Raw genomic sequence first — 12,328 nt, 5'->3', positions numbered from 1 at the left:
CAACTGCAGACACAAACACACACACACACACACACACACACACACACACACACACACACACACACACACACACACACACACAGTCTGGGTTTACAGCGTATGTCAGTGTGTTTTATGGTTGAGCCATGATTAATTATTTACTCCTGTCTTTCTCAGGCCACAGTGGTGTCGTTTACCAGCACATTAACCCACCGCCTCCTCTCCTCAACTCCTCGTCCAGTTCAATACTACTAACCCTTTTCCCTCGGAGGCTTTGGGACATTTGCTGGATGGTTTAAGGGCCGCAGAGCCTCTCAAGGTTTCACCGACGGTTGCGTTGTTCTGGATACAAACATGTCGGGGATGAATAGTGAGCAGCTGCATCGCTCCACCTTGAGGATTTACTCGGTAAGCAACAGACACTTTGTGTGGGCTCCAGTTAGACAACAACGTACCCGAGTGACATGCTCTGTTTAGTCGTTGCTTTCCACAAGCTCCTGGGAAGTTGAAGAGTTTCTGGAAAACATAGAAACATGTCCTGGTTACTGAGGAGTGAAGCTCAGATAAACCTTCTTTTTTTTTTTACTACTTCTTTTTGCTATTCTGTGAATTCTGCCAAGAGAGCACGATGTGAATGCACAAAGTCATTTTCAATTTCAAGGATTAGTTCCCCTGCGCGAGTCAGAGGTTGTCTGTGCTCCGGTGTTGGGAGAGGGAGCCCGGACTCATAAATACAGATTAAATTAAAGATGGATTTGATTGATTCTCCTTTAGGCGGGTCTTAAAGCTCCTGTGACTTTTGAAAACTCAACGGAAACTGACGTGTGTGTGCGTGTGCGTGTGCGTGTGTGTGTGTGTGTGTGTGTGTGTGTGTGTGTGTGTGTGTGTGTTTCCCAAACAGAGCTTGGTGGATGAGTTCAACCCAAGCCTACAGACACTGGTCTCACTGGGTAACAGCTACGTCCAAGCTTTCCAGGGTAAGACTTAAAGCACACACACAACCTGCTGAAGAGACTCTCTCACTTTCCGGTGATTTGCGTGTGACGTTTACAGCTACTTTTAAGAGCGCAATAAACTAAACAAACTCAAATGTCTTTCCATGGAATATGGGCGCTGTCAGGCACATATTCTGGACCTAATTCTAAAGTCTATATGCTTTGGAGATATCCAGGTGCTGTTATATTCTGGTAATGAGCCCATAACCAAGGCCTGCAGAGGCGGTTATGACTATACTGCCACCAGACCAACACTATACGTTTTCATATGCAGAGGCAGGGATTTAGGACACTGAACATAGTCTTGAATTCATCTGACTGCGTGTCATTTGAGTCCTGTGAGGAAGAGAATATGTCAGGATGAATTCATATGAATCCGAAGGCACAGTAATTGCGTCTATATTCCATGTCTTAATTATCCACATCATAATCACCTCTAATCCCCGTGCAATGCATTAAATGTGAAAGGCTGACATGCAGATGAAATTCAGCAACAGAAGCAGTTTTTAACCACGTCGTATTCCACTACAGGTGTTTGTTTAATATATGCGAGCGCAGTAATGTTACATCCTCAACAAATGATTCAGTTGCAACCAAAAGTTCCTGCAATAGCCTTGCAGACTTAAAACAGATGATTATGTCTTATTAGTTCACTCTGTATGTTCAGGGGAGAGCAATAACCTCATGCCGTTAATGAGCTCAAAGAGCAAACACAGACCTAACGTTTAGATTCTGCTGATTCTCATACATTTTTAAATTCATCTATTTGTTAAATAGGTACTGGATGCAGCTCAGACTCTCCCTATATCCATTGTTAATGAAGCATCATCTCTTTCACTATTAAAATCAATTCGTCACACAGCCTCTGGGATTGTGCCGTCTGATTGGTTTATTCCAAAAGCAACTTGTCCTCACCTGCTGAAAAAAAAAGACCAGAAGGTCTCTGCACAGGGACCTAATTACATGCTCGACACCAGGCTGGAGATTTAATTGGGGTCAAGATGGGATTTGACCCCTTTTGGCTCCCACTGCCCTGCAATGGCAGGTAGCAGTAACTAGAGAAAGGCTGGGGGAAAGGGGTTGAAACTGTAGCTTTATACCAACCCTTAAATCAATATGATAATGTTATTTACACTCTAATGATGAATTACGCCTGAGATGTCGAAACATAGCTGTATTTATAGCTGGTGGTCAACGGGAGTGAAGAAGGATTTCATGGTCATTGCTAGGAAACTGAGCGATTGTTGTATAAAACTGTAAATCATAGGTTGTTTTATGAATTTTTTTTAAATAAAAGCCCCAAAACTGCTGTATTTGGATGTATTGAACACCATAAGTAATATACAAGTGAAATATATGGTTTGGTAAATTCAAATAGCATTCAAATATCCCAAATGGGCCCCAATGAGACATCGCCTGAATCTTCTGAACAAAAAAACCTCTCTAACTTTGTTCTGCTTCACTTTATCAAAGTCAACCTCTGCAGAGAGAATGTTCACACATTGTGCTATGATTTGGGAGAGCTTTAGACCTTACAGCTGCATCATTTCACATAAATAATCATTATGAAAGTGCTTTTTCTAGGCGGACCTGAAACCTTTTCATTTTTGATGTGTGTCATCTTCATTTACTCTTAACCAGTAACATATAGACTGATATTTACACATCTGAACAACATCTAACATGTGTAGACTTTTATTATAACACCACAATTATTCAAATAGCCCTAGTGGTTTAACTCTTTTTAGTTTGGGTATGCAATCTTCGAGGAAAAGCCAACCTAAAAATAGGTTGGTTTTTAAAAGGTTAAGAAAAATGTGATTTATCTCTGAACGAATGATTCCTTTTTTCGGTGAACATATTTCCATTTAATAACAGAAATATATGCGTGTCTGGAAATGTCTATTATTGAATAATTTCCTCTTTTTTTGTAATAAATGGCCCTGTTTACCTGCGCTTGTATTCCTATGCCAGGGAAAGGAATCGCACCAAATGAATTTGCATTTCAAATGACGACTGTGTTTGTGTTGTTTCAGCTCTGGCTGTAAAAGGCGAGGCCTACTTCACTGCACTTTCAAAGATCGGAGAGAATGCTTTCCACACCATATCTTCACGCTCCCTAGGTAGGCATGAACGCACAAACGATTACCGAGTGGAAGCACAAAGACGTTATTGCTGTACCTCCGATCCAGGATGTGAGCCTTTTGTCTTTGATGTGTTTATGGTCATTAAACTAATTCAACACTATAATTCAGCGTCATGAAGACCAAAGTGTACCTTCTGGCGGCCCTTTATTACTTTCACAATTTCCAGGACACAGTGCATGTGTAGCGAAAGTGTGTGCGTGCGTGTGTGCGTGTGTGTGTGTGTGTGTGTGTATGTGTGTATGTGTGTGATTAGCATACTCTTTGATGTGCAAGTGTGTTAAACATAACCTGCTTTGGTAAGTTGAATTAGTGTATTTTAGAGTGCTTTTAAAGGACTTAGAAACTTGAACCTGACCTGAAGCCTGTATTGGGCTCAAGTTAAGCCAAGAGTGTGGCAGAACTAACTAATTGGATTTCTACTTACTGTACGACAAAAGGAGGGTTCAAACACATGAATGTTTAAGACTGTTTTTCTGTGAGTTTGAGCCAAGAAGTGTTGGCAGAGTAGGGGTCCGATGCCAGCAGGGAGCATGAATAATCGACGACGACAGGCAGCGGGCCGTGCTCCGCTCACTTTCAGCCACTTAAAGGGGAGTCGTGTTCGCTTTAGTGGCTGGAGTAGAACATACAGTCCAAACTGTATATCATTAGTACTCCCACTGTACTGTTTCCTCAGTGAGGAAATGATTCCCAGCATGCATTTCAGGGACAGTGATAAGTTACTGAACAACGAGGGTGGATTTAATCAGCACAATGTCATTTTATTGTTTTATAGTTATATATTAAGTGATGATAATGATGTGACATGTAGCCAAATGAAATTGTTTTAAAGGAGATGTCCTGATTCAGATCTCTGACAGCCAACGACAACTCACGGGGGAGCTCCATGGAGTGGTGAGTTACATCCACACACTTATCATACATACTTAACTCTCAGGTGCTCCATTTCCTCTTGTGTTTAATAAGATTTTGTCCCTTTCCAGTTCCGCTGGTTCACTATGGAGGTCCTACAGGAGATGGATGCTAACGTTAGACTGGACACAGATTACATATCAGTGAGTGAGGGCCAAAGCAAAGGGCACAACATGATCAAAAGGGATTCTAACACATGGCGAGCCGTTATCTCATCGTCATTTCCAGGAAGCAACGTCAAATTAATAACCGCGGGGCGTAATTGCAATCTAGAATAATTGAGAAACACCTCATCAATTTAATTTCCACTGGATTTCTAATCGTGACCTGGGTGACTGGAATGATCGTGCACGGACGTGATGTGAATTGTCTCCAACAGGGCAGCAGGAAGCACTACGAGATGGAAGTCCACGACCAGGCAGCAGCTCTGGAGAGGCAGCTGAGGAGAGGAGGCAACCAGGTGTCCATCTGTCTCTACTTCTGCACCCTGGAGCAACCATTTATCACCGCTGTATACGAGTGTGTCCTTGTATAGTGTGTGTATGTATATATGAACTGCCTATCGTGTGTATCTGCAGGATTGTGGCGAGTATATGCAGTTCCTCAGGGAGAGCCACACCGAGGCTCTGAAGGAGGAGGAGAGGCGATATCGTTTCCTGTCGGAGAAACACTGCGGCCTGATCCAATCCATCGCCCGCCTCATGAATAAGGTATGCAACTTTCTTCAAATAGCATTTGTGAATTCAATATTTTATGGTTTGTTTTGGCTAATTGACTTCAGGTGCCAAGTGAGTCGGGTTTGTCTTACAACTCATTGCATTGGATCTCAGAGGAGCAATGATGGGAAGGCACTCAGATGAGAAGTCTCAATAACGTGTAATGATTATGAGACTTTATCTGTCCCTGTGGGGGAATTCCTCTCCTTCAGCAGGAGAGAAGCCACAGGGACAGTTGTGTTTAAACACAACTGTCTTAATAAAAATAGTATTAGAATAGCAGGCTGTCTGTTTGAACTCTGGACTCCCGTCTCAATCTTTATGACACCACTCCACTGACCCAATTATATAATCATGTTACTGTGACCGACACCTTTAGTGTCAGTTATCGTATTGAGGCTATCACCTTTGAGACTGCACCAGCGGTTCAGGAATGTTCTGACATGTGTTCCTGTTTGTTTCTCGCTGTACTCGTCAGCTAACTAGCAGCCCTCCAACCAAACTAGGTACTTAACATAATACATTAACAATGTAACTACAGGGTTGAAGTAAACAAATTCATAAAATAAACTACTTTAAAAGTCTGAAACACAAGATAAAAAGACAAAATAAAATAAAAAGTCAAGGTTATTAGATAAAAGCATCAACAGAGAGAAATAATCAGTAACCAGGTAAATCAAAATTCTAAGATACAAAAATTCAAAATGATGACCAAAAAATTATAATTATGAGAAACACAAATCCAAATTATTCAATAAAATTCCAGAATTTTGACTTAGTAGGTAGGAGTTTTGTCTCAGTCAAAAACAAAAATATTGGATTATAAATCTAAATAGGACAAATCTTAAATGAGTTTCCATATTTCCATAATCTCACATTTTTGATTCTGTAGCTTTAACACATTGATCAGACCGGACAAACACAAAGAGATGCCGGTCTAATAGAAATTGCACACTGGCGACTTCTTTCATTCAATATTTAAACAAAAACCTATATAACATGTATCATATGTATAAAGAGTTTACGTCTCTTGTCCTGAACATGAAATTATTCTATACATCTGTATGTGTGTGTGTGTGTGTGTGTGTGTGTGTGTGTGTGTGTGTGTGTGTGTGTGTGTGTGTGTGTGTGTGTGTGTGTGTGTGTGTGTGTGTGTGTGTGTGTGTGGCAGATCGGAGGATCCCTCCAGCAGACAGCTGAGGCCTGGACCCAGGAGGCCGATGCTACCAGAGGACCTGAGGCCAGACGACCCACTGCTGGAGTCAACTCTGTGAGTTCAGTTTATAGGAATCCGTCCTTTTCACTGAATTATTCAAGCACGGTCAGAGCTGAATGTTGCATTTGAATCTGTCAAAACTCCTGTTTTTGGAGAAAGGACTGAGGGAATATCTGTTTAATTCATGTTTTTTGGTTTAAAGTGAATTTGTGCAACAAAGAAAATGGACAATGCTCATGCACTCATGTGTTGTAGGGAAACTATTCTTCTTCCGATAACATTTGTGTTACTAGGGTGCCCTCTAGTGGTTTGAGCCTGATATACTTTTAAATCAGTTTCCTGTGAGAGGAAAGCCTTCTGAGGAGGATTAAACCTGAAGATGAAATAAGAAGACAGAGATTACAGATTGTCTGGCATGAAAGAAATGAATATGTGATTGTGATTGTGATGGGGCCTTTCTGTCCAAACACTAAGACTTTAATCAACATCTGAACCTCAACTGAATAAACGCATCAGTCCTTGAGTTACATCCACCTCTCTCTACAGTGGGATTAACTCTCGATAATCCCCAAAACTGAAACCATACGATTCTTTGTATGACGGCTGCAATTACCATTCAAGTAAACAACAGAGACGGCCCTGAGATAAACCCCGTCAGTTTCAGTGTTCCTCGTTGGAAGGCGACATGCCGACGAACCCCACAGATCCCACATCCTACTGTAATAACAATCGCAGGATTAACGTGGATTCCGTGTTTGTTTTGGTTTGACGTGGGATTTATCCTTCGCTTACAACAGAGAAAGAGAGAGAGAAGCCTGTGAGCTGCATAGGACAGATATTTGAGTTGTGCTTCTCGTCACACATGACATACATGACTTACATGACGGACAGGATATCGATGGCCGAAGTGCAAAACCTCCTATGCAAAATGATCCAGGAAAAGTGGAGGGAACCTCCTATCTGCACTTTGTGTATTTGTTTTTTTCTTTTGTTTTATGTATTGGGTATCCTTAACAAATAGCATTCTGAAAGAACACAACAAGTGTTGTTTAGTATTCTCAAAAAAGTAAATTTTTCAGATAGGAGTTTTTGCTCTTTGACCATCAATATCCGTCTCATCCTGGGCGCATGCTTTCTTTATTTTTTTGTTTGTTCACATAGGAATTGTGCCTTTGTGACTGCAGTGTTTCCTGAGATTTACAATAACTATTAGCATCAGGAAGAGATTACTGACAGGCTGTCTGTACCTGTGCCTATGCTTGTTTTACAGGTGGGGATGAAGGAGGAGGAGAGAAGGAGCAGAGAGGAGCTGCCGCTCGGCAACGTCCCGTCTAGGGGTGAGGGCGATGCAGCCCATTTAAGTTTGACTTCAGAGCCACATATTTCCTGTTATGTTTTTTCCTGCCTGTAATGCCTCCGTCAGTGCTCATTTTGATTTCCCTCCACCACCCGCTTTATCTTTCTTTAAGCCTTTTATCTATGTTTCTCTCTCTCCCTCTCTCTCTCTCTCATCCATCTTTCTCTCCCTCTTCATAATTTTGCACATCACACACTTTCATATCGCCCCATTTGGAAGTACCTGTGCATAAAGTTTGTCTAATTACTTGGCTTGCCTATCTATGGTAAAAAAAATAAAATAGATAAAGTATCAAAAACAGACAATAAATAATCGCCAGAATATTAAATAGCACTCATAATGTCTCAGAAGGGCAAAATCTGGATGTGCAGCAGGCTTGTTTGCCCAACCGACGCGAGAGAAAAACAAGGCCCCCGTCTTCGGTATAATTCATTGAAGTGCGTCTCTTGCCATCAAAGCAAAACATATTTTACAAAGAGAAAGATATTTAGTAGTCTGCTAGCCCCCTGAATTATGATTTCCAGGGCCATAATTAAAGAAATCAATCCTTATCGCTTATAGTTTTTAATGAATTACCATCTCACCAGAGATCCTTCTTGGCAATTTGCGCTGGGTTATCATCTAACTTGTGCTTTAACAAACTATCCTCAGTGAACTGAAACGTTTCATTTGTGATCTCTCCAGCTCCGTCTCCCCAGGGAAGCCTTTCTCGACCTCCAGCAGGCAGATCCACGAGGGCCCGGGTGGCCCACCAGCCTGGGGGCTCCAACCCCACCCTGCTGGCCTTCAGCAGGGGAGAGACCATCACTGTGCTGGTCCAACAGCCCCGAAACGGCTGGCTGTATGGCCGCGCTGACAGCAGTTCACGGTGAGTGTGTATGTGCCTGTTAAGGTGGGGTAACCACTGTCTATCTGTAGCCATTGTTAATATATCCGTTACAGAACAACATTGTAAATCAGTCTACTTTTTTTGGTTGTGCTTTCTGTTTTTCGCTGTCACAAACCTGGAGGTCTACTGACAGACATTTTACATTTAATGTTCTGGATACAGCTCCCTTTATAAGGACAAATAAAATGGGGAGAAAAAGTGATCGGAGCAACCATTTGTAAGGATTAAGAAACTGAGACAAAATGACTGGAGAGGCAATTAAAGAAGAATAACATATTAAAGGCTAAAAGGTAGCGACAGAAAAAGCAAAATAAAACATTATATAGCAACTCCAGCTGCTCCGGGACACTGTACTGAAGCACAAGGGTTATATGAGCTAATGCTAACATCAGTGTGCTAATAATACGCTGGCAATGATCATGCTAACATGCTCATATTTAGCATACTGCTTTCTATGTTAACCATCTGAGTTTAGCGTGCTAGCATGACACGTTTTCTTATTAGCCGTAGCGCTAAACTCAAGTGCTGATTTCATTAGTTTAGCAGGTATCTGGTAATAAACCAAAGTATTGGACGCGTTCAAATTTTGACCTTGAGTTAATTAGGATTCATCGTCTGGGGGCTGTGAATATCTGTACAAAATGTAATTGCCATGAACCGCCATTGCCCTTTACTTTGTGTCTCTTGTGTTTTCAGTGAGGGATGGTTTCCAGTCGCTTATGTAGAAGCATTGGATGATCCTCCAAAGATAACCAGCTCTGGGTAAACATCCATGAAAATGTATTAAACATGTACTCAGTGTGAAAAGTATGACAATAATGTCACACAAATTGCAGGTTGTTTGAGAAATTAATTGACATATTTTACTGCCATCATGGCGAAAGACAAGGTTTTCAGATGGTCTCCCATACTGTCAATATGAAGCCGGTTAGCTTAGCTTAGCTCAGAGCCTGGAAACAAGGGTAAACAGCTAGCCTGGCTCGGTCCAACAGGAACAAAGTTTGCACATCAGGACTTCTAAAGCCAACTAATCGACACAGGTAACGTCCGAAGCTTAAATGCAGACTGTTGTGGTTTTATGGAGGTTTGCTGGATTATACCCATGTTACTCTTTCTATGGAATATACTTGAAAATCATCTATTTGTGTTGTGATTTTTGAAGTGGGGTATTTCAAACGATGCTGCTTGTCTTGGTCCCACAAGGTTCAGCCTCATATTTGTATGTCTTACTTGCAGTTCCCACAATTCAAAGAAGTAATTCATTATTTATTTGCAGCCATTAAGAATGGATGGGGAGACTTTAAACCAAAAATGTGTGCCTTTCAAACACGATACAGGGCATATTTTGCTGCTCCCCAAGGCTGTTCTTATTTTATGGGTCCATAACTTTTAAAGAGGGTCAGTCCTGGAATAAAAACATTAACTATTTAAGATATTTGGGTGACCCATTGCTGTGAGCATAACAATAAGAAGTTTAAACTAACTCATTCACTCACTCATTCTGGACACATGCCACACATCTAAAAGCTTAAAATGTGAATTCACATGCACTGAGCTTATGAATTTAACAAGAAATGTGATATACTTCAAAATGGAAAACATGATTAAACTCATACTGTCTGTGTTCAAATCTAATATATTTTAAGTATGAAAGACAAGTATCATTTCAAGAGAGGAATGAGCGAAAAACAATCACTATACTTCTTTAATAAAGAAGACAACTGATTTGAAATTATAATCATTTTCTTTTTGTAACTTCACTAGCTCGTCTCTCCGAAGCAGCAGCAGCATGAGCAACCTGCTCGACCAACCAGGAAGCAGCAGCCACAGCGTAGCCCCGCCCCCTCCACCACCTTTATCTTCATATAAACAGTATGAGATGCGATCGATCACACCGACACCTGACAAAAGGGCCGAGTCTAATTCAGAAAAGAAGGTACATCAATATCAATAATTTCTCACTCTTTCCCTATTTCTCAAATTGATAACAATATGTGTCTTCTTCTGTGGTCTTTTTTAAAAGTTTTATGGGGACTAATTTTGAACGAGAAACCTTTTTCTATATTGTTTATATGACATAATTAATGTCTTCATGAATGAGTTTTAAATTAGCCATTAATAAGAACAACCTTAATGCAGTTTGAGACATTGGTAATCCATTTATCAGTGCTGATGGGTTTCTCACTTTCTCATTAACAATAAGTCAATATATCGTCAATAAGTAATCAGTCATAAAGAGTCCATCAAGTCTGCAGTTAAAGTGTTTATACGCTGTTAATAAAAGTTGTCACATGGTCACGATTTTTACTAACTGGCAACCCCAAATTTGCTCAATGTTATTGTCTTTTTTTATTGACCCATAGAGCATTAGTGAATGATTTTAAAGCCTCTCGTTTCAATTCACGATCCCTTCAGAGAAGGCACCTTATGCTGCAGTGCTGCAGTGCCACATTGATTTGTGCGTCCTTAACAAACGGTGACCTAAAGGGACAGCTCTGATAACTCATAGTTTGTATATCTTTGATGGTGTTTGCCAGTCTGTCCAGCAGGGGCACTGTGGCAAGGTGCTGTTCTCCACGGCTCCACTGCCATCCTTCTGGTGGATGCAGGGAGGAAGCTCCAGCTGCTGATGGTGTATGGCCGAGGAGGTCGTGTACGTGTGTGTGCGTGCGTGTGGATTTGTGTGTGTGTGTGTGTGCGCACGTGTGTGATGTTTTTTTTTGGCATGCTGTTACTTGAGACTATTAGACTGAGGACCTTTTTGAAGTACAGGTACATGACCTTTAGGTTGCTGCAGTGTGATAATACTTTGAATGTGTTTTCTCTTCGGTGATATTCAAGCACACAGTGGTTTGAATAGCGTTTCTGTTTCTGTTTGGGGACCTTTTTTGTTTTATAAAACCAAATCAGTATTCCAACAATGGTGGAGACAACAAGTGAGATAATTCTTTCACAAACGTTTAGGATGACCACAAATATCTGCTCATTGGTCAAAGCATTTTGATTATATTGCATTGTGGCATTGATGCATTGTCCTTGGTGTCTCTGCATGGTCTCTTCTGTTGCTCCGTTGTCAATCCCTATTGTAAAAATATGATTTAGCAGTGTGTGTCAACTGGACACACGCTGAGGTGTGTGTGTTTTTGTGTGTGTGTGTGTGTGTGTGTGTGTGTGTAGCTGACTGGCTCAACACATCAGCTTGTGGGAGGACCGACTGAAAGCAGAAGGGTGAAGGGGTCGAGGGCCTGAGCCCGCTGAGCCTCCATTAGTGCGTCTACGTTTTTTATGGTTTGGATTGGCCTTCACTCACCCATACCGTTCTCATATTTTTTTTCTGCAGAGATCAAAACCACACGGATCCCAGCCAGAACTCTTCCCGAGGTAAGATTGATGTCCCTTTGGCTCTCTCTCTCGGGTTGTAATATGTGTTAAATGGAACTCATGTTCTCTTCTTCAGAAAATAATGATATTTTTTGAAGAATATTATGAACCCATTAAATGAGAGAACAACAGATGAGGGCAGTGATCCAAATGGCACAGGAATGGTTTTCTTCCATTAGAGTTTGAAGTGCATTTTAGTGCTGAAGCCATTTCAGTCATGGCCATGTGGGAACCATGACAATCACTCTCACTCTCACTCTCACTTCAGGTGAACAGTTTGCTAGATGAGGCCTGAACAGTGTGAAATGAAGTCCTCATTTATCTCGCTATAACCTTCACCGTGAGACTCAAAGATGCTTTTCTCCACCTTCCTCCTCAAACGTCTACATCCCTCTCTCCCTCTTTTATTTTGAAGGGGCACCAACCCGTTTGCTACAGTTAAGCTGAAGCCGACGTCCACCGACGACAGATCGGCCCCGCATGTTTATCAACGATGAAATCTTCACCCCGAAACAAAAAGCTTTCGTTGAGCTTGACAGTTCATTCTTGACCTTTTGAAATGGCGAATGTGGAGTATGTGTGTGAGTGGAGGCTGTCTCGTGATTTCCTACTTTCCTAAACAACACTCCGTTTGCTAAGAGACACAAAGCTGGAGAAAGAGGACAGAAACATGGATGAATATTTTATCATTTTTGGGTTTGCATTAGGACTGTAGATGTATATTTTTAGATCTTGG

General features: G+C 41.3%; 1 protein-coding gene across 1 annotated transcript; it reads left to right on the top strand.

The window, feature by feature from the left end:
• Positions 1 to 333: 333 nt before the first annotated feature.
• baiap2l2a (BAR/IMD domain containing adaptor protein 2 like 2a) lies at positions 334 to 12,089 on the top strand (the record flags this gene model as incomplete). The annotated part of the gene is made up of 13 exons (XM_079233570.1): positions 334 to 387; positions 881 to 956; positions 3,011 to 3,097; positions 3,954 to 4,015; positions 4,105 to 4,176; positions 4,413 to 4,493; positions 4,612 to 4,743; positions 5,921 to 6,019; positions 7,236 to 7,302; positions 8,007 to 8,190; positions 9,976 to 10,147; positions 11,552 to 11,592; positions 12,008 to 12,089. The coding sequence occupies 13 exons, from the start codon at positions 334 to 336 to the stop codon at positions 12,087 to 12,089; spliced, it is 1,209 nt and encodes a 402-aa protein (XP_079089696.1).
• Between the last annotated feature and the right edge of the window lie 239 nt (positions 12,090 to 12,328).

This window comes from Taurulus bubalis, assembly GCF_910589615.1.
Source record: "Taurulus bubalis genome assembly, chromosome: 17".
NCBI lineage: Eukaryota > Metazoa > Chordata > Actinopteri > Perciformes > Cottidae > Taurulus > Taurulus bubalis.
Note: the sequence above shows the minus strand (reverse complement) of the source record. Positions and strands in the feature narration are given on the sequence as shown.